The following is a 27,144-nucleotide window of genomic DNA, read 5'->3' as shown; positions in this document are numbered from 1 at the left end:
TGCCAGTTTGGGATATTATAGATTATAATTAAAATTAAATCGATAATTAAATTGCAGATTAGGTATTGGCTAACTTCGTACCGTTTATAGCGCCTTACTCAAGGGTGTTACGGCATGACGGCAGTGGGAATGGAACCCACAAACTCATGTAGTGAAGCCAAGTGTTCTGACCACTTTACCACACTGCGAGTATTTCATTTTAAAAATTATAAAAAAAAATTTTTACATCTGCAGATTGGTTGCGTGTTCGTCCATTGCGCATCAGCCTGGCACGTTCGGTCAACCTTCCGGACCCCCTGTTCCGGCACGTCCAACTCGAACCCGAGGTTGCAGGTAAATGTGCACGTGGAACCAAAGTTATTGGCGTCAAAACATTTTACTTTTCCGTTCAGTGGTGGAACCGCAGCGAAACATTGCCGGACTAAAAATTAAAATATTTCATTAAAAAGAATGAAAAAAATTTATTAAATTGAGACTATAAATATATAAATTAAAAAAATAAGCATAATGATGCATTATTTATAATTGATGTAAACATTACTAATTATGATGTGTTTTAAATCCCAAATTTTTGTTCTCTTTTAGGTTGCATCAATATGATATTTATTGTTAATTATTTTATTTGCTTTTTATTGATGCCAAAAAATTTAATTTAAAAGGTAAAAAATAGCAAAAATTACAGAGCAAATATATTGGTTTCTTATAGTTATTATATATATACTGTTTATTACGAAAATACAACATTTTTAATTTTAGTTAAATTATTTTTTAAGTGTTGTTTCTTGTTTCGGTTTACCCATGTTTAGACAAAACTAACTTTGTACAAAACAAGCGAAACTGACGCGGATTTAAAGTAGAGAGAATGGTAAAGCTTATGAGGTTTAAGGTTTATAGGATTTATAGTGATTTTGTCATGGGAAGAACTAACGATAAACAAGCTCTTTTATTTTTACTTTAATTTTAAAATTTTTAAGACCTTTTTAAACTTTAAATCGCAAGAAATATATTAATAACTACCCGTTATAAAGTCTACAGGCAATATATATTAATCTAAGCTTGTTATATTTTATTTTAAATGCTGTTTAACACATTTTTACAACATTATTAATCTTAAAATACACGATTAACGTTTTAGCAATCAGCCAGGCTCTATTAAGATTCGAACGCGGAACCTCGCGTATACTTACTAGAGCAAATAGCAGCCACGCCGTCAAAAGATCGATCGGACTGACATCTTCTGATCCTAGACCCGAATGTTAGCTGGTAGCCGGTATTACAGGAGTACGTACATTCTGATGCGTAATATTGCTCGTCTGAACATGAGATTGAACCAAAGGTGATCGGGTTCAATTCCTCGCAACGGATTCCTATAAAAAAGAAAGATTTTAATATACAACTAGTCGATAGCACGACCTTCTGCCGAGATATTAATTGTTATAATATGGTCGCAACTCTTAACTAATGTTTGCCCGCAATAATTTACCAACGCACAACAAACAGCAGTAATAGTTATTTTGTAGGCATATAAATTTAAATAATCTCCATTATATTAAGATAAGCACATATAACATCAAAACTCTTTCTAATTTGTCATTTTTGAAATTTAAACAAATTTGAAACAATTTTAACAGATTTAAAAAAACAATTATACATTTTAAATTTGACTTATTATCGTTCTTTGGTTGGTATATCTTACATTTTTGAAAAAAGTTAAAATAGAGTAAAAAAATGTGAGTTATTCATTCGACAAAAATGTTTGTTTTAAGAATATGCGAGGAAACGGTTGAATAAGTTGCCAGACATCGTCTTACCGACCTCAATCACGTGATGGTAATTACTGGCAAAAACGAAACCTAAGCAAAAAGCGAGTATATGGTATTTTAATTATGTTTTTCGTTAAAGTAACATAATGATGTTTACTTTTAAAATTTTTAAATTAGAATAAATGTTAAGAAATACGTCGGTGCGTTTTTTTCCTTTTTTTAGCATTTTAAATATTATTTTTACTTAAATTTAAGAAAAATTTAACATTTTTTAACTTACACAACTTTTTAAATATTTTGAGCTGTCAATCTTCGCTCAGCAGCGACGTATAGCGGTTATCAAGTCCCACTGAGAGAACTTGTCGATACTAACTATGACGTCACAGTACATGACAAGCTCTCTAGCGAAAGTGGACACCAATATGTCACGTCATCCGCTCCTGGCCTTAAATCAGTCATAACATCTGTCTATCTAGTAATATTTTTTCTACATCTATTTTACTCTTTCTAACTACATTTTACTTGTTAGTTAATTATTAAAATCTATATATTGGAATACCTGCATATAATAAACTAAATAAAATATATTGAACTGTCTTTTTTGTGCATAAATTAGCGCGTAATCTATATTTTTATCTTCTTGATCTTTCAAAAACTAAAAATTTTTGCTAAAGGAAGAACTTGTAAAAACTGCAACTTTAGATTCAACTTTTCCCTTGCACAACTACGCTTACAACCCCAAGTTTTAAAGCAGACGAAACTAATCCGTTAAAATTTTTCCTATTTTCACTTTCTTTTAACGCACCACGTCACAGCATACAATGCATGACTATAATAGGTTAACAGAAAAAAAACACGCGCGGTATATGCTCGCCGCCTCGCTGAGCACATGGTTTAGGCTGCTCGAATTACATAGATTTTCGTTCATTATATTCGCATGAGCGCAGCAGAAAATTACGAGTTGATTTAATAAAATATTTCTTTGTAGTTACTGAAGATCTGAAGTTGAACTTTAAGCTTAAAAACCTGAAAATGCGATTTAAAATTACGTCTAAAGATACTGAAATTATTGTAAGCAATTTACTAGATTTATATGTCCTAATATTGCAACCTTAACTATACATAATCTATATGCTTCATTTGCATATAGGTATGTCTGTTTTAAAATATTTATTTTTATATTTTTTTTTCTAATAATTTTTCTTAGCCTTAGCTATATGTAAATTTTTTTTGTTATGTTACGCTTTACAACTTTGCCGTTTTTTTGCTATTTTCAAAAACCTTTAAAATTCCTATAATTTGACTATTTTCGAATTAATGTATTCTTATTTTTTAAATAATATTGTTAAGCCTCGCTCGTTAAGTTAGTTCTGCTTTTCTTCTTGCTCAATATTATCTCAAAATCACATTTTCATGACCTTTTAAGCTTTAATTTTCAAGTTAAACCCCGGGGCTTGTCTGATCAGTTAATCTAATAAGCAACATAGTCTCAGCGCCACGGGCTTCAACCTTGCCTCTAAAAATAAGATAAACAACAAGATTTCGTGAGTTGCAGACAAACGAGTTCATCTTTTTGTCGGAAATTTTGCAAAGCAAAAACCATTTTTAACGACGATTTTTAAAAGTTCATAACTTTTTGCAATTATTTTTTTAAAAATTTAGTTGGTGTGTAGTAATTGAATTTATTTTTTAATGAAAGTTGTTCTTTATTTTACATGTTTTTTTTTTCTTTAAAATATATAGTTTTTTTATATGAAAAAGCGCAAAGTTAAGAAGTACAGGGTTAGTTTTATAATAAACGCATGTAATTGGCGCAATTACTTATCTTTAAACTTTAAGGTAGCGTTGCATAGAAACTTAATATATTTTTAATGACAATTTTTGGAAAATTTAGACGAATTAATTTAGAGACGATTTTTGATTGTTTAAATTTTTGCAATTATTTATTTAAATTTTGAGGTAATATTGCGTAGAAGTTGAATTTATTTTTTATTAACATATTTTTTTTTTGTTTAAATTAAAGGGTTTTACTTTAAAAGTAGATAATTTTAAAATAAAAAGTTATTTTTATAATAAACGCAAGTAATCAGCGTTTTAATAAAAATTACTATTAGGTCCTCACTTTTAACTTAATTTAAAATCTGCCATTGCCTAGATTCGAACTCGAGACTTACGTTTACAACTTGACAATCCTCCCTTCCACCGCCCACTAGCGCCACAAGTGATCAAACTGTCAGCCACCAACTCGTATCCTTCATTGCAGAGAAGATTACATTTCGATCTGTAATTATTTCGGTCCGTGCATAAAACTTCGGCGTTCGGGCTCGGATCCAGAAACGGACAAGTGACAACTATGACGTAATAATTAAAAAATCAGTTCATTCAACAAGATTTTACTTAAGTTGTTATAAAATCTAGATATTTATGACCTAACAATTAAACTAACCTTATGTTAAAATTTTTTTCTATAACGTAACAATTAAACCAATCCTATGTGATTTTTCTCTATTACGTAACAACTAAAGGCGTTTGTTTCTATGACGTAACAGTTAAACCAATCTTACGTTGACAAGAAGGTGAACTGTGCGTCCAATCCCCCATCGATTTAGTCCCAGTACATTCCGTGTTGGTTTCCCCCACCAGATTATATCCCACATCGCACCTGAAACTACATTGACTTCCGTAATAATTTCCATCTGTGCATTGCCGGGTCACGTGGTCGCTTAATTGGGGTTCGTCACATCGGATTCCTGGTAAAAAAAATTGTTTAACATTTTTTTAACTTAAATGTTTAAGTAAAACTGATCTGTGGGACATAATATAACATCATTTAGTTTTAAACATTAGCTTGAATTAATCCTCAAAAGTTGAAGAAAAAAAATAACAATTTATGAGGTCAAACCGAATATATTTGGAATATTTTTATTTATTTTGGGCTAAATCTATTATATGCTTTTTTGAATTTATTTTTAAACAATTTACTATCTTTTAATTAAACATTTGTAGTTTAATTTATAACAAGCCTAGTTTTTAAATACTAAACTAATAAAGTTAAAAAGAAAACTCCAAAAATACCTTAGTTTTAAAACAATACCTCAACAAAGAAATCAACCTTTTAAATTATTTGTAAATCAAATTATTACGCAACATGTGGTATTCAATCACAGTTATTAAATCATTATAGATATCTATGACGTCACTTACTCTCACAAACTGGAAATTGTTTTTTGATTGACAGTTTCCACTTTCTTAGACCGCCGCAAGTGGCGAGAGATGAGCCCAAAAGTTCGTAACCTTCCAAACACGTGAAGGAGCACTTTGAGTTAAAGTTGATCGAGTCTGTGCACGTGGTTGAACCGTGGTCCAAGTTGTTTAAACGGGAACAAGTTATTCCTGAAAATTAAGTTTTTAACATTTAAAAATAGTGAAAAAAAGGTATTTTTAAAAACTTGATTCGATTTAAAAATTTTGAATAAATTTGGTGAAACCGAAATCTGTATAATGTTGATTTTGAAACTAGTCCGGTAGTGTGGTATACCGGTTAGGACATCTGATAACGAACCAAAATGTTTAGGGTTTGAACCGCACCAATGCCACACTAATCACCCCTAAAACTGGCGTTTACGGAGAGCTTAAACACACCAAAAGGTTTAGGGTTCGAGCCGCACCAATGACACACTATTCGCTTTTAAGCCTGACAATATAATATCCTTATAAATTAGAAAATAAAAACCAATCATTGTAATAAAAAAGTAAAATCCTAACCTGATTAATTAAGAATAGACAAAACTTAACCTTATGGTAAACATTAAACAAACCACAGAAACAGGATACTAACAAAGTAAATAAGCCAACTTTTAAACGTATTAATATACTTACTGGAGCATGTCGGAAACGCTTGGCTCCATCTACCAGTTCCCTGACACGTCACCGGTGATTCCCCCTCCATTTCATAACCTTTTTTGCACGAAAACGAACACTGGGAGGCGTACTTGTTCTTGTCCGTGCAAGTCACTTTACCGTGGTCGGGTGGTGTCGCTCGTATACAAGTAATAACTGGACAAAAACTGTTGAAATTAGTTCGATGATGTGATTTACCATCCTTGGCATCAAATTACGAGCCAAAAGGTTTTAGGTTCGAGCCACACCAATGCTAAACTATTCGCCCTTGAGCCAGGTGTTTACAGATAGCTTAAACACACCTAAAGGTTTCTGCTTCGAGCCGCACCAATGCCACACTATTTGCCCTTGAGTTTACAGATAGCTTAAACACACCAAAAGGTTTTGGGTTCGAGTCGCACCGATGCCACATTATTCACTTTTGAACCTGGCGTACACGGATAGCTCAAACACACAAAAGGTTTTGAGTTCGAGTCGCACCAATGCCACACTTTCACCCTTAAGTCCGGCGTTTACAGATAGCTTAAACACACCTAAAGGTTTCGGGTTCGAGTCGCACCAATGCCACACTATTTGCCCTTGAGCCAGGTGTTTACAGATAGCTTAAACACACCAAAAGGTTTCAGGTTCGAGCCGAACCAATGCCACACGGTTCGCCCTTGAGCCCACCGTTTACAAATAGATTAAACACGTCACAACAGCTCACTCTTACTCAATAAAAATTAAAACCTATCATTATAAGGTGATAAAAAAAAGATCCAAAAGTAGTAAAAAAAACTTGAAATAAATTACAAAGTAAACTCACGTAGACATCCAGCATTATTTGAAGACCACGAACTGTCCGATTGACATCTTGGTGTGACGTCACCAAACGTCTCATACCCTACGTCACAGGTCAACGTACAAACGCTCCCTATTCTGTTCTCCTGCGAGCAAGCAAACCTCCCGTTTGGTGGCGGCTCCAAGTCCGTACATATGGTCGCTAGGTGGAGCAAAAGAGTAAGTTATACTGGGTTAAATGAATTAGAAGTTGAAATATTTAACAATATTTAAAGATTAAAATTTAGCGTTAAAGAAGCGTGAAATAATGTTTTGTAAACAAACGTGATCTTAGGTGTAATTGTAAAGTAATTGAAAGATTATTCTGTTTCATTTCACATTTACTTGTAAAACGTACGGCTTAAAAATTAACCTTTTTATGTATAATTTTTGTGCAAATTTCCAACGCTTAAAAGTTCGTTTAACCATGAAATTAAAAAACGAAAAAATGTTTAACTAATTAAATGGCAAATTTTGTAACAAGCCTAACTAATTTTGCATAATAAATGAACACTTGTTTTAACAAAAATATAGATAATGAAGCTTAGTGGCCTATATATAAATAAATTGGCGTATGTATGTGTATTTATTTCCTTTTTTGTAGAATTTTAAAATAAATAAAACTGTTGTTTGTGGTGTGCAGGTAAATTATCATGGGCAAATATTTGTTAAGAGTTGTATATTAGTCAAGAGACGGGCAAATATGGGCAAATATTAGTTAAGAAGCGGGCAAATATGGGCAAATATTAGTTAAAAAGTGGGCAAATATGGGCAAATATTAGTTAAAACACGGGCAAATATATAGGCAAATATATAGTTAAGAGTTGTATATTAGTCAAAAGGCGGGCAAATATTAGTTAATAGGCGGGCAAATATGGGCAAATATTAGTTAACGTATTTAAGTAAACCTAAACGAGCTATTGACTAACTTAAGTTATTAAATTTAACTTACGGATACAAATAGGTTCTGGTGCGTTCCAGTATCCAGTTTTGAGACAGATTCTCGTTAAAGAAACTTCACCAATATTCTGGCTTCCAACTTTGAGCTCATAATCTTGATTACAGGTGAATGTGCAAGTTGTATCTTGGATTAATCTCTCAGCACTGCAGGACATTGAACCACGGGAAGGAGGAGCGAGGTCGCGACATAAAGCTGAAAATAAAAAACATAAAAGTATAAAAAATTATTTTTTTTATTCTAAATTGTTAAGTTTTCTGTATATTTTATTCGAAATTTAACTAAAAAATTTAAATAATTTTATTTAAATTACATAGTTTTTCTTTTGCTAAAATAGAAACAAATATTTAAAACATAAAAGTGTAAATAAATAAAATAAAGTTTTTGATTCAAAATTAATTTTTTTTTGTATAGATTACACTAAAAAATCATTTAAATTTTGAATGGATTTGATTTTAATTTGGTATTTTTTCTGCATCTTTATTTTTTTAAGTCTTTTTCTTATTGTCAAGTTATATAAATATTTAAAAGATAATATTTAGATTGAATAACTTTCTCTAGGTGAACAATAAATATATCGATAACACAGACGTTTTAACAACAAAGTCATTCATGTAATACACACAAGCTATTATCTTCAAACCATTATTGGATTAAGTGTATCATAAATAAGTATGACATTAAGATTCTGTGTATTCAGTAACTTAATAAGTTTAAGAGAATTTTAAACCTTTAATTTACAAAATTTTTAAAAATATTTAAATTTCGATTTGCAATTTAAAATTTAACGTATTTAAGTAAACCTAAACTGTTAAAATTTTAATTAATTTAAATTCTTGTTAAAACAATGAAAAAACAATGCAATAACAATGTAACAACAATGTAATTAACAATGTGATAACAATGTAACAACAATGTAATTAACAATGTAAAAAAAACAATGTTATAACAATGTAAAAACAATTTAAATCACAAAGTTAAAACAGTGAAAAACAATGTTAAAACAATGTTATAACAATGTAAAAACAATTTAAATAGCAAAGTTAAAACAATGAAAAACAATGTTAAAACAATGTTATAACAATGTAAAAACAATTTAAATCACAAAGTTAAAACAATGAAAAACAATGCAATAACAATGTAACAACAATGTAATTAACAATGCAATAACAATATTATAAAAATGTAAAAACAATGCATTAGGGCATTGTGTATATTTTAATAAACCCAATTATAAACCCCATCACAACATTATTCACCCACACTATCACTTAATATTTCAATAACCCATCTAACCCATAACAATAATATTCAATTACAACCGGGTTTCTATTTTGGGAGGGATTTGGGTCATTTAGCAGTAACCACAATAACGTCACAATCACTAAATCGACCCAACGTGACGTCACACTATACATATTTGCGGCTTTTTGTTGTTTAGAAAACCTTTCAAAGAGAATCAAAACCCGATAAATTTTGTATTTTTGACTTAAAACTTAGATAATACAGCATAATAATTGTATTAACAACTACTTAAACAGTCAATTAAACTAACCAACAACCAATTTTCAATTAAAATGCATTATAAAATATTTTAAATAAAATAAAGTTAACAATTTTTTTTAAATTCTATTTTTTTGCAATGTTTTATGTTTGTGTTACTCTGACTTAAAACCCTAAAAAACAAAACGCAAATTCCTATTAAAAACTACTTAAACGTTAAAGCAATCAAACCGAATAAATAATTTAAAAAAAATAAAAATATACCTGTAAAAAAATTCACATAAAATGCAGTTAACTAAATTTTTTAAAGTGATAGTTTCTTTACAATGTTTTGTGAAACTATTGTTGTTTAACAACGTTATAAACCCACATAACTTGTAGTTCTCCACTTTAAAGTCTAATTTAGTCGATAATCAGGCCTCGTTAAAGGATTAGGGAAAAATTGTTCATTTATCGGGCTACATTATAAGAAGAACAAAGCTAGATATTTTATATTATAGAAGATAGGAGAAAATAACAAATCCTTTAACAAAGGTCAGCAAAAAATCTTTAACTAATGACCAAGAAATGATTTCAAAACAGTGACCCCCTTTTACCGGAAACCCAATAAACCGAATGGACATATTCCCGGAATTTTAGAATATTGAGATTTTACCGAAATTTAAATCTTAATGTATTCGAAGATGATATAACATTTTTTAGAAAATAACTAGAATAAGCTTGGGTTAATATAGATGTCTTAAATTTCGGTAAAATAACCTTATAGGGCATTTGATTTTCGGTCAAACGCCTATTCCGTAAAACAGTTTTCGTAAGTCAAAAACCATTTCAAAATACAACAAAAATATCGTTTTTAATGACGTTATTTAATTAGTAATATACAAAGATTGTAAAACTTACCAATAGGTTTGCAGACATCTTTCAAGAGTATGTTTTTAATATCTTTAATGTCATCAAAGTTGTTGACAGAGAAAACGTGTTGGCGGGATGGTTTGGAGGCAATATCTTCAAGCTCAGATCTAAATCAAAACTTTGTTGTAAAAAAAATTTAATTAAATATTAAAAATAAATTGCTTGCTAATTACAAATTATTTGATAATTTATCATTGCCCAATTTGACATTGAAAGATGACACAATTTTATTTTTGCAAGGTCAAGTCAATGTCATTGATGGGAAGTAGTTTTATAAAGTCTAATGTCTGGTTCCGATAAATGTTTACCAAGCTATATCTTTGTTCCATTACCTCTAGTAATAAACAACTATAACCACCTAATATTAAACAACAGGGGTACTAACCGAAGTGCGGCACCCACGCCGATGGAGAAAACTTCTACTCCTGCTTCCCTGAGTCGCATGGCTGGCTCTGTGACGTCATCAAGGATAGACTCGCCGTCGGTGATGATAACAGCTGTTTTTAACACTCCTGTCACAACAAATAACCAATAGCATTATGACGTTATTATCCAACACACTACGTCACAAATATATTCGCAACCATTAATTGTGACGTCATTTTTACACTTTATAATGTCACAGTATAGATCAAACCTTAAGGTAATAAGCACAACAATTGGACACTATGACGTTATAATGACGTCATTACCTTGTCGCGCTCCGTTTTCTCGTTTAAAAAGGTTGTCTGTGATGTAATCAAGAGCGGCCCCAGTGGCGGTGTTTCCCCCTTTATATGGGACGTTGTTGATGGCTTCGATCAGTTCGTCCTGGGTGGGGTGGTCGTTCAAGTTAAACTCAGTTCTAGAACAAAGGGAAACTTGATTGTTTATATTTTTAATTAACAATAGAGTATTATGTGTTTATTATATGTAATAAAGTTATGAAAGATATACAACTAAAATTTTATGAAACAATAGAGTGTATTATGCGTCATGAATATGAGAGATTGTTATATTAAATATACTAAATAATGCAGTCTTTAATTTCTAGATTGTTTTGTTTACGTCTATTTTCCTTATCACCTAAAAAAGAATTTTATTTTTATTGGAAAGGGTGCACTTTTGTGACGTGTTTAAGCTATCTGTAAACGCCGGGTTTAAGTGTGAATAGTGTGGCATTGGTGTGGCTCGAACCCATAACCTTTCGGTCCGTTATTATACCCATACCACGCAACAAAACTTAATATTAGTTGTCCCTTACCTCGGGTCATCCGAGTATTGAGCCATCCCGATCAGAACAGCATCAAAACTAATCGTAAAAGCCTCCGCCAAACTGATGATGAAATCCTGCATCTTCCGGAAGTTCTGAGGACCCACGCTCCACGATCCGTCCGTTAAAATTACCAAATCCGTCTTCTGGGATTTATGACAATCCTGGAAAAACGTTCCCCCGCTGTGGCGTCCTAAAAATATGACGTCATAATTGTATCTAATGTTACGTTAATTGGAATGAATGTATGATGTCATAGTCGTATTTAATATGACGTCATTCGAATAAAAGTATGATGTCATAATCGTATTTAATGTTTTAACGTGAGGTCAACAAAATGCATTGTTTTAATATATTTTATGACGTCATTATCGCGTAGTCACGTGACTTACCTCGTTCTACATCAAATTCGTCTCCTCCGGACGTTGAAGCGCCCCCCTGTGACGTAAAATGATTGTGGATTCGGTTTCCAACCTGACCACCTCCGTTCAATGACGTAGAACCACTTGATGACGTCACAACGCGATCACCACCACCGCCTGTCGACGAGGAAGAACCTCCTGATGACGTAATCACGTGACGTCCACCTCCTGTAGAACCTCCTGATGACGTCATAGTGTGTCCACCGCCCGATGACGTCACAATTCGACGACCTCCCGATGTCGTCACAACCGTGTGATTTCCATTTATTGACGTCACAATTCGACGAGTTCCATCCACAGTCGACCCTCCTGATGACGTCACGACATGATGGGTTCCTGATGACGAAGAGCCGCCCTGGTGTGACGTAGGGTCATGTGATGAGGCGAGTAAAGTGTTTTCGATGATATTGTCGTGGTGGGAATCAAATTCATCTAAAAATAAAAAGTTCAGTGATTATGTTTATTATAATAACAATACCCATTGTTCTAAACAATACACCTTATCAAACACAATCAAGTTTATTTCTAATTGTTATAAACCACAATGAGTTAATCAAAATTTAAACTGGGTCAATTTTACTCTCTAATTACGTCATCGAAACCCAATCATGCGTAAAATAAGTCGACTGTAGAGTGGCGTGAAGTTATTTTTAAGGTCCGGTAATTAGGTAGCTTAGTCACGTAACCGTCAATCAAACACGGTTGGTGTTTTTATTTTTTTATTAATTTATCCTCGATGTAGGAAGGTCGACTTCATAACTTAAACATAGAGTAACGTCATTTACCCTGACCCAACCTCGAGTTGACTTTTGCAGTTTGGGATATTATAGATTCTAATTGCCTGATAATTAAGCTGCTGGTTAAGTGCTGGCTCAGCAGGAGTTCATACTGTTTATAGCGCCTTACTCAAGAGCGCTACAGCATGAGATCAGTGGGAATTGAACCCACGACTTCATGTGTGGTGTAGCAAGTGTTCTTACCACTACACCATGCTGCCGGTTAAGTTAAAAGCGTTGACTTCTAAAATTAAAAACCCTTAAAAAAATTAAGTTAAAAGTTAATAAAACTTTCAGCACGTTAAAAAATTATAATTTCTTTAAATATTCAAATCCACATTCACAAATAAATTATTTTAAAGTGTTGACAAAATAGCTTACACGTGCTTATAACCAACATAATATAAACCTTTATTAGATCTTTTAATAAAGCGTTGATTGATAATTTAAACCTTTACCGTGCTATAGCGCTTTGTAGATCCTGTTTACAATGGGCTAACTATGACGTCACAAATAAGAAAAGTCAACTTGCAAGACAAATCGAATTTTAATTTGTTTCTGATTTTCCAAACTTCAATGAACCGTTTGTATACACTACAAGTTACCATGACATAACAATGGTTTCATTGTCTACGTCACAACTATTTTAATAAACCGCGAAATTTGAATATTCTGCGCCAGAATTGGTTTAAGTTTGTAATAGTTAAGCTATGTAAGTTAACCTTGTTAACCTTTTATTTTAACACCAAAAATGTTGGTTTATTGTATATTACAAGATGTTAAGTTATAAATTATAGGTTTAATATAAAGTTTGTATCATAAGCCGTAATTAACCTTTACTTTAACTTTAAATTATGTACAAACATTTATTTTATTTTTCCTAAAACTTAAGATTTATGTTTAACAAGTAAAAATGTCATTATTTGATTGGTCAACACGCACAATACATTTTTAACTTGACCTCAAATTTATAAAAAATTAAATTATTTTATGGAATTTTAGATATTAAACGTCGAGTGACAATTGTAACATACTTGAGACCCTAATCGAGTGGGTGTGGTGACTTAAGTGTGTACTTTGTCATCGTTTAGCACAAAAGTGGTAACTTAAGAGTTTTTATAAAAATGGAAAGAATTTTTAACATAAACTTATAAAATTTATATATTTTAATCAAACATAGGAAATTATTTTTGATGACGTTTTTTATGTTACCTTATGTTTAAATTTTATTGGGAAAAGGTATGCTATTGTGACGTAATAACATTTTGTAAGCGTCGAGCTCAAAAGAAAATATTGTGGCATTGGTGCGGCTCGAACTCGAAACCTTTCGGCTCATAATCCAATGCCATAAACGATACTCTAAACTACCATTTTTTACATATTACCTTAAGGTGATAGGTTTTATATTTTTTATTAAATAATATTGTGCAGTTGTGACGTAAGTGATCGAGCTGTCTAAAAACGCTGAGCTTAAGACCGAATAGTGTGACAATGGTGGGGCTCAAACCAGAAACCTTTCGGCTCATAGTCCGCTGCCATGACCGCTTAACCAAACTACCAAACTTTTAAAAAAATTAAAAAAAAATAGCCCCACCTGCCGGTCTAGTTTGCCTTCTTAGCACCAGGGAACCACTGCTCCTCGATCCATGTAAAGATTTCACTTCAACTTCGTAATAAGTTCCTGGTTTGAGGTCGGTTATTTTCACTTTCCGGACTCTGGGTTTTAGCTTTGCTTCTTGTAGACCATCTCCTCCAATCTCACGAACTGTGATGTAATTTCCCGTTATCCCACTACAATATAAAGCATAACATAAGAAAAATTGATGTTAATTAACAAATTATATCTAAAGCACTGTACAATATAAATTAAGCCGTTTTTAGCAATAACATAATGTGAAACTTTATTTTATTTTTTTGTATCTTATCCTTGATGTGGGAAGGTCGAATGCGCGACCTTAACATAAAATTACATCTTTATTTTAATTTGGAACTAGTATATGTATATTGTTAACTTTTAAAATGCTGCAAAAAAGTATGTTTAAAATATAATACTAATAAAATGTCAAAATCTAACTTTTTATAATAATTTAAAAAATATTAACTATAAATGTTGTAACTGTTGTATATTGGTCCCAGTACAAATATCATTTCATGTAAATGTTTATAACCGTTGCAATTATGTTTAAAAAAAATTAAGAAAGATTACATTTGCCTTAATAAGGAGTTTAAAACTGTAATTAGTTGTAAGCAATAGATAAAAATTATAAATTACGTAAAATTGCTATTTTTTCTAAAGATAGCGAATCATTTATCATAATAATTTGCAACACTGGAATATAATTAAAAACATTAATTTAAAACTTGCTACAAATAACAAGTAAAATATGAATTAAATTTAAGTTTTAAACAAATGTTTTAAGTTTACCTCGCTGGGGTCCATCTTACTCTGAACCCAGTTTCCTTAACGACATCGATGATTAAATCAGTGGGAGGAGGTACAGCTAAAAAAATAAAAATTGAAATTAAAAATTAAAAATTTTAGGATTAATATAATTTAAAAATACACTAAAGTTATAAATTGTTAAAATTAAGTTTTGTGCATTTTTTAATGTTTATTTTTTGTTGTTTTGATTCTAAAATTTTATAATATTTTGTGCGCTTTATTAATTACTAATTAAACCCCACAACGTGCTTTATTTTACTTATTTTAGTTAAGTGACATTGAAATCCTATAAGCTTGGGTAGGGTATGTGTAAATTATTATGAGCAAATATTAGTTAAGAGTTGCGACCATATTACAACAATTAAAATGTCAAGCGCAGGCTATCAACTAATATTTACAATTTTAACCCAATTTTTAAATACATAATTTTTTCTTTTATTATCGATTAATTAACAAGTTTAACACGAGTCGTTAATGTTAAATTATAATGATTCGAAGATATTCCAACCCAGGTTAAAGTAACAACAAACTTCATGCCTCACTTAATCTTACTTAAAAGTTTATTTAGACAAATAGTCGGCTTAGGTGCCAAAATACAAATAATCCACATTTTCACATATTTATAGTTTAGAAAAATCTACAAAATTTAAATTAATTAAATCTGAAAAATTTTATTTATTTAAATTTTGTATTTTTCAGGTTTTTATTTTTTTATTAAATAATATTTTAAAAACTAAATCTTTCAAAAAATTTAAAAATTTTAAAAATTTGGCTGAAAATGGCCTTTTCATTATGACATCACGTGGTTGTGCTTGTTACGTAAACAATTTAAGAACAGGTGGTCGAGGTGGAAGTTATGTTAATCCGCGGAAACCAAAATAAAATCGAAAAAGTTGCAAAATTGACAGATTGTAATCACCAAGTATATTATTAATTAACTTAATATATAATATCATTAACTGATAAGAGATTATTAAGATTGGCACAATTTAATATTACTTAAGAGACTTAACGTTGTGAATAATAATCATTCATTTCTAATTGGTATTAAATTTTATTAAAAAGTTAACATTTTTAAAACTTTTAAACAAAATTAATTTCGTAAAGAAAAAAACGTAAAAAAAATCAAAATCAAAAATTTTTTTTACATTTAAAAAAATTTAAACTTTTATTTTTTCTATTAAATTTTGAATAAATTTAAACCTCGCAATTTTAGACATAAACTGCTTTCTATACCGACATAATTACAACGCAATGTCCCCAACATCTTAGATTTCATTTTAACGAAGCGAAATTTAATATTTTAACCAAACTATCAACAAACCGGAATCAATTTAAAATCATGAAATTTAACAAACGAAAAAGTTGAGATTTAATAAACTAGAATTTGTAAAACTTAATATTTTCATTTATTTTCTTTAAAAATTTTAACAAAAACTAAATTTAAACCAATAAATAGAATTATTAAATTATGACGAAATAAACAAATATGACGTCACAGACACTTGACCGCGACTTGTATCGTGAGAGGAAAATAGATCTCGGTGTGAAATCCCTGAAGTTGAATTTGTTATTTTTGTTGAATGACACAAATTTCTTAATCCAAACTTTATCCCCATTGGTTTGTTAGTGGTTTGTGTTAACTGTTACGTCATAATCGGTTTCCTTCGTCGTAGTAATGACGTCATAATCTTATATTATTTGACCAACAATGTTAAAGATAGAATCTTAAATATTTTTTGCAACTTTTTTTATCATTTTAATTAAATAATTAACTTTTTATTAGTGTTCTTTAATGATTATTATTTATAAATAAAATTCACTTTTACCCTTTTTTATTGACAGTTGTTTTAATTAATCAATTAACTTTTTAATTAGTTTTTTTAGTGAAAAGTGTTCTTAAATAATAATCTTTTTACTTATACTTATTGAGCAACATTTTAATTAAATAATTAAAAACCTAAAAAGCGTTTTGCACCAATAATTAGCCACCACAACGTTTACTTAAAATCCACCAAACAAAATAAAGCTTTTGTCTGCAAATAAAAAGGAAATAAATACAAAACTTCTGTCTGGGAACTACATAGGAACAAATAGTGCTGATTACAAAGTAAATTTAAATTAAATTTGAGATCGTAAAGTCAATAAAGTTGTTTAGTCAATGGTTAACCTTAATTGTCTGGAAAATTAACAAGTTTTGTTAAGTCGATTTGTGTTAAAAATTAATTTAGTTTTTTAGATTTGTCTTTTGGTCGAGATGTGGTGACCATGCCATAACATAAAATCTTTATGTAAACATTGCATTATTGTAATTGCATTATTGTAATATTTATTGCAAACTTTTTTACTACTTTTATTTGGGCGGAAAAATTAAAATTTAAAATTTAAAAAAAATTTGAATTTAAACTTTTCTGGGTTTGGTGACCATGCCATAACATACTTAAAATCTTTATGTGAACATTAATACTTTTGGCATGTCTTAAATCATTAAATTGATTTTGTCATTTTTTCCCATCGCATTGTTGTAATATTAATTGTATTTATTATTTACTTTTATCAATGTGCGAAAAACCTAAATAAAAAAATGAAATGGGTTTAAAAATTGACAAAAATTTTAATAAACTTGAAAACTACTTAAAATGTTTTAAATTTGTTGAAACATTTTTTGTATTTTGTTAAAACAAATTAACTTTTTTAAATGTACACTTAGCTCAATAATTTTAAAACATAAAACTTTTAAATTAGAATAATTGAAACCGAGTCATTTATGTTTTATTTACTACATAACAATCGTTTGAACAATCAACATTGTTACACAAATAAAAAAAAATGTTTTGCAGAATAATTAAATTATTTCAAAAATTTTCTATTGTAAAAATTATTTAATTATGACGTCACAATCCATTTTTAACATATCTTACTATTAAAACAATACCCTCTTTATGACATCACACAAAATTCTACGTTTTCACGGATCATAATATTAAGGTTAAGTGTACTTGAAAAATAATAAGCATAAACTTTTTAACCACCAATAATGACGTCATAAAACTAAATAGAATCCCGCTTATTACGTAGACAATATATTTCAACAGTTCATTTTTTAAAGAGTTTTTGTATAAACACAAACAAAGAGGTTTTAAATGGGCCGTGAAAAATTCACAGTTTCAAATTTAAAAATAAAAATTTTGGTGTCGGCGTTTTTTGCACTTCTGAGTTTTACTGATTGAGATTTTGTTATCGTGAAAATCAGGAAAATTGGATACGCAGATGAATAAAAAAATGGATAATTTTAAAAGAATAAAAGCGGATTTGCGGATAAAATTTAAAAGAAAAAAAAAACGGATTTCTGAAATATACTTTAAAAAACTGATTTACGGAGTAAACTTTAAAACTTTTAATACATATTTTAAGTCAACTTGTGCCCTTTAAATTGAAATATTTATAAAAAGCAACTGGAAAAGCGAATAAAATTAAAAAAGAACGAATTTGCGAGTAAATTTAGAACTTTTGGTACATATTTTTACTTAAAACCGGCCTTTCAAATTGACAAATTAGCAATTAATTTAAATAAAAAAGATTCAAGCCAAAAAAATTCATTAAGTTTAAGCCCCAAATTTTTTTCAAAATAAAATATTTTTAAAAGTTTTGTCCATTTTAATAAAAATCAATCAACATTTAAATTATCAAAGTTTAAAAACCCTGAAAAACTCACGTCTAGCAACAACTTTTAAGTTGATAGTAAACACTTTCTCGCCCACCCACGATATTATTTAATGCACGCAAACCTGTGATTAAATACTTACTCTAATATTATTAATATAAGGTTTAAGTAGCTGCACTTGTTAATGGTTAGAGGTCGATTAATTGGAACAACATTGCTGCTGGGTTAAATTAAATGTGTATTTTGGAATAAGTTATGACAAGATTTAAAGGAGAAATACGTTTTAAATTTACGGTTAAAATTAAGTTTTATTAAATAGGGGTCAAATAGGGAGTTGGAATGGGGGTTTTATTAAATATGGGTTTTACTGAATATGATATAAAAAAGAGTTTAAATAGAAGTAAAAATAAAGTTTACTAAAAGGAATAAAATATAGGAGTCAAATAAGGGTTTGAAATAAAATTTACTAAACTGGGTTAAAGTGGGGGCCAAAGAAGGGTAAAAATAAAATTTTACTAAAAAGAGTTAAAATAAGGGTCGAATTGGGGGTTTGAACTCGAGGGTTACTAAACGGGGTTTAAAGGGAGATAAAAGTGGAGTTTTTACTAAATGGGAGGTCAAATTGAGATTTAAATGAAATATTACTGAGCGCAACCAGATTACATATTTCAAGGTCATTTACAAGGGCATCGGTAATTTATTCAACAAAACCACGACAAACTAAAAATTTAAAAAACCAAACACTTCAAGTTTAAAACCACATCCGCTGCAAATCAACTTATACCACACAACAACATTTAAGACAACGAGGCTATTGTTACGTCATTGTTTACGACATAAACAACTCCAAGATACTGTCGTCTGCAGAAAGGATTGTGGGTAATAAATATACATAAGTAAAAGTTGCAAAAAAGGAAAAAAATTGAATTTAAAAATTAAAAATATTAATGCCTGTATTTAAACTCAAGTTAGAACTTTGTCTGTGGTTTGTTTGTATCCTCAACAAATATGTTAAAGTGTCAGACATTAAGCCAAAATATTTGTGTTTTGGTGTTTAGATTATGATGTTATCGATTAAATTCCTAGAGTTTTTGTAAAGAAACCTTTCTTTTAAATTGAAAACCACTATTATGCAACTATATTTTTACACATTATTGCGTTATTAGGTTTAAATATTTTGCAAAAATATATTTTTTTAAAATTTAAATATTATTTTGTTAAACAATTGGGTTTGGTGACCATGCCATAACATACTTAATATCTTTATGTGAACATTAATACTTTTGGCATGTTTTAAATCATTAAATTGATTTTGTCATTTTTTCCCATCGCATTGTTGTAATATTAATTGTATATCGTATTTATTATTTACTTTTATCAATGCGCGAAAACCCAAAATAAATAAATAAATAAGAAAATCCAATAATTTTAGGACTTAAAAATAAAAAAATAAAATCCAGGCTCAAACCATCAAAATTTATAATAAAAAATCGAGGATAAAAAGCTTTTTAAATTCCGTAAAACTAGTTGATCAAGTTCTAGGTATACAAAACCTTATTCTCAATAACTTAAACCTTAAAAACCATTTTAAAACCTCATTAAATAAACAGATAAGAACGTGCTTTATACTGGGTTAAGTCGCATAAAACCTCGAAAACTAAAATTTGTGATCTTTTAAACTTTAAAGTAATCCCTAATTTAGCATTCATCTTTCATCTGGTAAATATCACGTGATTATGTTAAGGTCACGTGACTATCGGTCAATTTGTTTAATGCGTGAGTGGTCAAGTGTAAAAAAAATTAATAAACAAACAAAAATAATAAGATAAAAGAACTTTAATTAAAGATTAGGACTATACGACGATGCTATCGTTATTATTTTTTTAATTACGTTTTTAACATTTTTTTTAAAATATTAACTAATTAAAAAATGATTAATTAATGAACTTACGAGGTCCACTTTGTCGTTTGCTTCTGTCTGTTGACTCCGCCGAAATTCCGGTTTCCGCTAAAATTCCCGATTCCGCCGAAACCACTTCCGGAGTTAAAATTTCCTCGCAAAAACTTGCCACAAAAAAAGACGCCAAAAACGCCCAAAAAATCCTCATTTTAATCTTCTTATTATACAATAAAGGACTTGTGTGACGTAACAATACCTGATTGTCTTTAACAATCAACTTCACCGCTTAATCCCTTAGGCTAAAGCAGATTAAAACTTCACACAAAATCTAAAAAAAAGTTATTTTTAAAAATTGATTAAAATTAAGATAAAGAAAAATTTCTATATATAAAATATGGTTCAAGATTGTGGCTAGCTACTTAAATGACTTATTTTTAATTTTACTATTCTAACTTTTAATTAAAAACTGGTTAAAATTAAGCTTTAAAGTTTAAGCGGATTTCGCAATTATCTGGCAGCGGAAGTTCTCACTTTCTAGAATCAACTTTAAATCCACAAATAAACAAAACTTGTGGCGCTAACTTAAACGACGGTTACCTTAAGACGATTAATCTTAAATTAAATCCTATGTCAATATATTAATATCTTTTAAATATCATTATTGTTCTTTTTTTGCTATTTTTTAATAGTTTTTATAACAAAAATATGATATATTTAATTATTTTCTTTTATATATAATTATGTCCTACATTTATTTCATTTTTTGACAAAAAAGTAACATTTTTTTGTTCTAAAAACCTAATTTTAACAAAGATTTGAACATAAGTATGTTTTGCGTTACATAATAGTTTATTGTTATATCTTGATACCTTCCCATATCATATAACGCATTATTTAATACGAAACATTTTGCAAAACAACTTTCTCATAAACTTTAAAGTAATCCACAAACTTGAACTTTTGTAATCTAATAATTTATCAGAATCACAAAATCTTGATTCAAGATCCGAATACCATCTGCAAGTCGTCAAAACCTAAAACTTCTTCTTAATTTAATCACTTAAAATCTAATTGAAAGTTCTAAAGTCTAAGTTCAACTTAACTTTGCCAAAATTGACATTTTTAGACATTTTTCTAGACTTAACTTGTGTCTATTTACCATATTAAGTAAAACTCGAAGCTACAATCTAACACTGACGTTTATAATATTATGACGTCACTAATTACGTCACAAACAATATGGTTATGACCAAATAAAGATAAATTTGTCTCGTAGGAGAAAAAAACACAAGAAATCCCTTGTGTCAATAATTTCTCGCAATTTTGTAAAATATGTTAATCCGCCTCGCAAATACAGAGAAAATAGTTCCTTTAATACGTCAGTGGTTTTCTAAATCGTAAAATTAACGCAAAACCTTTTGGATAGCGCCGTACAGAGGTTTTTGTTTATATAGACTTAACTTTAAAGAGTCATCGCCGGTTTCCTACAGCATTTAGGCCCCAGCTATTTTACACTTAGACAAAGCCATTCGACCATTTAAGTTAATAATTGGACCGCGTTTAAAATGCATTAGGTTGTAGTAACACGGTCTTAAGTGGTTATTATTACAAAATATTTCAGAGGGGTTAAAATAACAAAAACTATTTTCAAAACTTAATTTCTAGTTTTGGGTAAGCGTTTAACGCTTTTGACTCTTTACCGGCGAACAGACGTAAATTTGCTACAATTTAGATGTAAAAAATAAAACTTCGTTGTTATAGAGCCAGCATTTTTTTAATGTAAAATACTGGGATCAAATAACCCAATAAAATTTGAACCTAATAGCTGTAAATATAACTCAGCGTTAAACAAGTTATTTAATATGAAAAACTTTTTAAATTTAACGTAATGTTACCAAAATTTCTGTCCAAAATTCAAATGTTAATTTATGCTAAATTTACAAAATTAAAGTAGGTTTAAAACAGTCAAAGCAGAGTTGTTAAAAACTCAAGTTTTTAAGAAGTTTTAATAGACCCTGTTAGCGTTACCCATGCATGAGAATACGAGACCACTTTATCAATATAAGCTTACATTTCAAACATAAAACTGGCGTAAATCCAAATAGTAAAAAAACTACTCGAAAAATATTTAAACTTGCGTTTATAAAAACCCTGACTTTTTAAACAAGTTTAAGATTAAAATTTTGCTAAATTTTTCATGGTTAGTTATAAGCCTAAGGCGAACACGTAATACTAAAATTTTAAACTTTTTTTCTGATAATCAAAAACCAATAAACATATTGTCAATTTAAACTTAATTTTACTTAAAATTAAACTTTTTAACAACATTATTAAGTTAAGTTTTTTAACAATATTAAATACAATTTTTATTAAAAGTTTTTTTGAATATCTAAGATAATAATTAATTTTAAAGTTTAATTTAAAGTTTATTTATGTTTGAATTGTGCCAATTCCTCTAAAAATTTTTGTCTAGCAAAATTTATTTCTAATTTTGCATGTTTACTAATATAAATGAACTAATATACATAGACGTCAATACTTTTACAACGATTAAAATATCAAGTTTCGGTTCATTTCAAATCTAAACTTTGTTTTGAAACGGAGATTTAAATGGTTTAAATTTAAACAAACTTGGTTGAAAATTGAAAACAAATTTAAACAAGAATGAAATCTTGTTCCGGTTTGGGGATAAATAAGAAATTATTCGAGGAATTTAATCAGATTAAATCAAAAAACATTATAGTTAAAAGACATTTAAACATTCTCTGTGGTTAGGGTGTTATAACAAAGATTAACATTGTTTAAAAATAAAAAATTAACAAATTTGAGATCAGAAAATTTAACATTTTGAAAAAAATATATAATAATTTTTTAACACTTTTAGAATTAACTCTTTAACTTTACGGTTCTTAAATTTCGTATTACTTTTATGGTGTTATTTAAACATATATTTATACTGTAACCCTATCTGTACTTTAACACTTTAACTCTATAATAACTATATACCTAATAATAGGTTAATAATAAATTTACTAATAAATATTTTTTGATATCATTTTCTATGTACTTTTTAGCTCTAAACTTAAATTGATTTTAAATATCTAAATAATTTTTACTTAAATGACCTCTATATAAACACTTTAACGTTTAATATAAACTGTATATTGCGAAATCGGAATTTAAAATTGACAAAATTGTCAGATTTTCTGAATTCCCCATTATTGTGATCTCATAAATATTTTTATGACGACAATTGTCATTATAAACAAGGAAGTTTGAATCAAATAAATCAAATTTGCGCAAAAATCAAGAAAATATATCACAAAAAAATACAGTGATATCATTTATAAATTTTAATAAACAAATGTTGTGTAAATTAAAATTATAATAATACCTAAGAAATTACGAAATACAACCTAAAGTCACATACATTATATAGCAATTAACCTTATAAAAACTACATGCCATTTTCTCTTTACTTTAGTTAAAGGTATTTCAAGAATTAATCCTAAAAATCGCTTTTATTTTTGATCGGCGTCTCAAGGCTATGAGAGTACTTATGCTTCTATTTCTTATGGGCTTAAATAAATAGTTGAAAACCCAATACAACTTACATAAATATGCTTTTATAGAATTATTATAAACTTGGTTTATGTGAAATGAATGTGGGTAATTACAACTTGCTAAAATTTGCAAAACGCATTTGATATATTTACATTATTACTTGTAACTTTATAATTAGACATATAATTTAACTTATTTTAGCGTAAATAACATGACCAGATCATTAGGATTAGGTTTAAGTTAACGTTAAAATGCTAGATACTACTTTAAATCCTATTAACTTGTTCTTACTTTTTTCTCTGCGTATTTTTGCAAACCTTATTCTCTAATTTTTGACTTTTTTGACCCTACTTTTGCCTTTACCATCTAAACTTTACCATCTATGACGTAATTAATCTTGTTTTATGACGTCACACCTAAACTTTAATACAGTCCGTTCTAGTTACAAAGATAATTCGAAGCTTTGATGTTGTATTAAACGATTGTTCACTAAAGATTTCGGTCGCGTTTTCTTCGCGAAGTTAAATTTAAGACATTTTTTCGTGGCGCGCAAATTCTCGTCGACTGAAATGGATCTCGGGTTGTGTGTGAATAATATTCCTGCTATGTCGGCTAGACTAATTACGCTTTGTAGGTAGTCGGTAAATATTGCAAGTTATACTGAACAAATATTGGTGACAAATAATGGAATTAATTAGTTAAATAATTTCTAATTATTGCTAACAAATAAAAATCAAGTTAAATTTAAACATATACAAATATATTAACTTTTATCTTTGCAAAACAGACTTAAAACTTGGCTTATTTGTTGTTTAATATTAGTATTCCAATTTAAACATTTCTTAAATTATTAGTTTTTAAAACTGTTATAAAGACTTGAATATTTAAGTTTAAGTATAAGTTGGTTTTTGTTAAATATTAAAATGATTTATTTTGTGATTTAATTGAATTGTTATGTTATATTTGCACAGTTATTTAAACGAATAAATTCATTATTTAAGCAAACATTTTCATTTTTAAGTAGCAAACCCTGTTTAAATACGTTAACAAAGTTGTTTACATTTAAAATATTAAGAAATATAACTAAAATTTGCGACCTATTGTTTGTGACGTCAAACCTAGGTCTATATGACGTCACGAAGGTCTTATCTATATCGAAATTCTGATTTTGTTTTAGATTTTAACACCAAATTTAGTTTTTAACGCTCTTGCATTTTTAAAAATTATATTTATTTAAAAAATCTTAAAAAAAGGCGGAATTATTTATTTAAACTAATTTAATATTTAAAACAATTTTTTTAATAAAATAAATCTTTTTTTTTCAGTTTTTTACACTTTAAAATTTGACACAAATTGTATTCTTACGTAACAAGCCACCCCATTGTGACGTATCATGTTTCTATTGTTGGCCATCGAAAGTTCGAGTACCCCTAACCCCAGCTGGGTTACAACAATAGACCGAGGGTCAAAAGTGTTGTTATAAACCCCCGAGGAGTAATTAGAGGCGGATTTTATGGGTCACATTACGACCCCCTATCTATGACGTCATAAAAAAAAAGGAATGGGGTGGACGTTACGACCCCCTATTTATGACGTCATATAAGGAAAAATAAGATAAAAACTTGACAAAAAATACAAAGTAATTAAAAAAAGAAAAAACTTAATTAAAAAAAAACTGTTAATTAACTTAATTAATTTAAAATATTTTAAGACCTAAGTTTTATTTGAATTGCTTTTAAGCATTATTTTTTGTCGTAAGAAATTAACCAAACAAGTTAATGTTTATTTTAATTCTTGTGTGGGTGTATCTCAAACTTGATGATTTCATTCTAGTAGGAAACCTTAAATTTGTCTGCAAATTAACCAACAAGTTTCGCTACCATTCTGTTTGTTTTATAATGAGTAATATATGTATATAATGGGACTAAGTAGGCGATATATTTGCCTAATTTATAAGCTACAAAATATATAAAACTGCTGTTTGTTGTGCGTGGGTAAATTATTGCGGGCAAATATTAGTTAAAAGTTGTGACCATATTATAACAATTGAAATGCCGACTGTAACGCAGGCTATTGGCTAGTTTAAGTTATTTTAAATACAGATTTTAGAAAATATATAAAAACTTACAATACAATTTAAATATCAAGCTTTAAACATAATTATCATTTTATCTTTTTTGGATTTTTTTTATCAAAATTTTAAGATTAATGAAAACCAATCCACAACTTGACAGCAAGATAAAAGCTTCGTAATGTTATCTCATAATAGCGGTTTTGTTACGTCATAAAGGTTAAAAAACATTTCGTAGAAATAGGGGGATTAGGGGTTGCAAATTCTATTCAAACTAATTGAAAAAAAAATTACTGTAATTTTTTAAATTGCCATTTTTGTGCAAAAAGCAATTTCCAAATTTCTGATGATTGATTTGTTTATTAATAGTATTAGACCTAATATGACGTCATAGTCATGTATCTTGTTACCTCATGATGTTACATTATAGGCATGGGAATACATCTCACTTAGGTTGATTAGATTATGTTGAAATGTTATTTGTGTAATGAATTTATTTTTGGAAAGTTGTAAATTTATTTTTACAACATCTGCATATTTTAACGATTTTATTAGTATGTCCTATTTTAACGTTTTTGTACTAAAATTAATTTTTTAATTTCGAAAACAGACTTTTTTCTATATCACTTTAAGTTTAGGTTTTATAGTTTAACTGTAGAAAAGTGAGTTGTTGTGACGTGTTTAAGCTATCTGTAAACACCAGGCTCAAAGGTGAATAATGTGGCATTGGTGGGACTTAAACCAAGGACCATACAATTAATACATTATACAGTAATTTTGTAGTATAACACCTTAAGGTGATATGTTTTATATTTTTATTTGGTAAAGGGTGATCTGTTATGAAAAGTTAAAGCTTTCTGTAAACGCCGGGTTCAAAGGCAAATAATGTGGCATTGTTGCGGCTTGAACCCAAAACCTTTCGGCTCGTAGTCCGACGCCATAATTGGTATACCAAAAAACTGAATTTTACTTTAGATTTTGATCTCCTATGCCACCTTGCGGGTTATTAAATTTTAGATTTTTATAAATTAAACTGAGTAAGAAATTGTATTAAAATAAAAACGAAAAAACAGTACCTTTAGTAAAATTAAAAAACAAAAACACTAAAACCTGATACTATTAATCAACTAATTCAGTAAAAAACAAAAAACCAAATATTTTCTTGAGGATAAAAAAAGATAAATTCAAAAACTTATT

At 28.9% G+C, this 27,144-nt stretch overlaps 1 protein-coding gene across 1 annotated transcript in view; it reads right to left on the bottom strand.

Annotated features, from left to right (window-relative positions):
• The window catches only part of LOC145751363 (sushi, von Willebrand factor type A, EGF and pentraxin domain-containing protein 1-like), a 48,930-nt gene extending 28,295 nt beyond the window's left edge, over positions 1–20,635 (bottom strand). Inside the window, exons 1-16 of the mRNA XM_082567481.1 lie at positions 20,364–20,635; positions 14,731–14,806; positions 13,900–14,096; positions 11,500–11,961; positions 11,099–11,300; positions 10,548–10,699; positions 10,241–10,367; positions 9,844–9,962; positions 7,435–7,635; positions 6,469–6,645; positions 5,643–5,819; positions 4,968–5,156; positions 4,328–4,513; positions 3,938–4,114; positions 1,188–1,367; positions 227–421 (exon numbers count right to left, since the gene is read on the bottom strand). Of these exons, the coding sequence (XP_082423607.1) occupies positions 227–421; positions 1,188–1,367; positions 3,938–4,114; positions 4,328–4,513; positions 4,968–5,156; positions 5,643–5,819; positions 6,469–6,645; positions 7,435–7,635; positions 9,844–9,962; positions 10,241–10,367; positions 10,548–10,699; positions 11,099–11,300; positions 11,500–11,961; positions 13,900–14,096; positions 14,731–14,806; positions 20,364–20,520 (2,974 nt within the window). The 5' untranslated portion in view covers positions 20,521–20,635. The remainder of the gene's footprint in view (positions 1–226; positions 422–1,187; positions 1,368–3,937; positions 4,115–4,327; positions 4,514–4,967; positions 5,157–5,642; positions 5,820–6,468; positions 6,646–7,434; positions 7,636–9,843; positions 9,963–10,240; positions 10,368–10,547; positions 10,700–11,098; positions 11,301–11,499; positions 11,962–13,899; positions 14,097–14,730; positions 14,807–20,363) is intronic.
• Between the last annotated feature and the right edge of the window lie 6,509 nt (positions 20,636–27,144).

This window comes from Corella eumyota, chromosome 4 (assembly GCF_963082875.1).
Source record: "Corella eumyota chromosome 4, kaCorEumy4.1, whole genome shotgun sequence".
Taxonomy (NCBI): domain Eukaryota; kingdom Metazoa; phylum Chordata; class Ascidiacea; order Phlebobranchia; family Corellidae; genus Corella; species Corella eumyota.
This window is presented reverse-complemented; position numbering and strand designations above follow the sequence as displayed.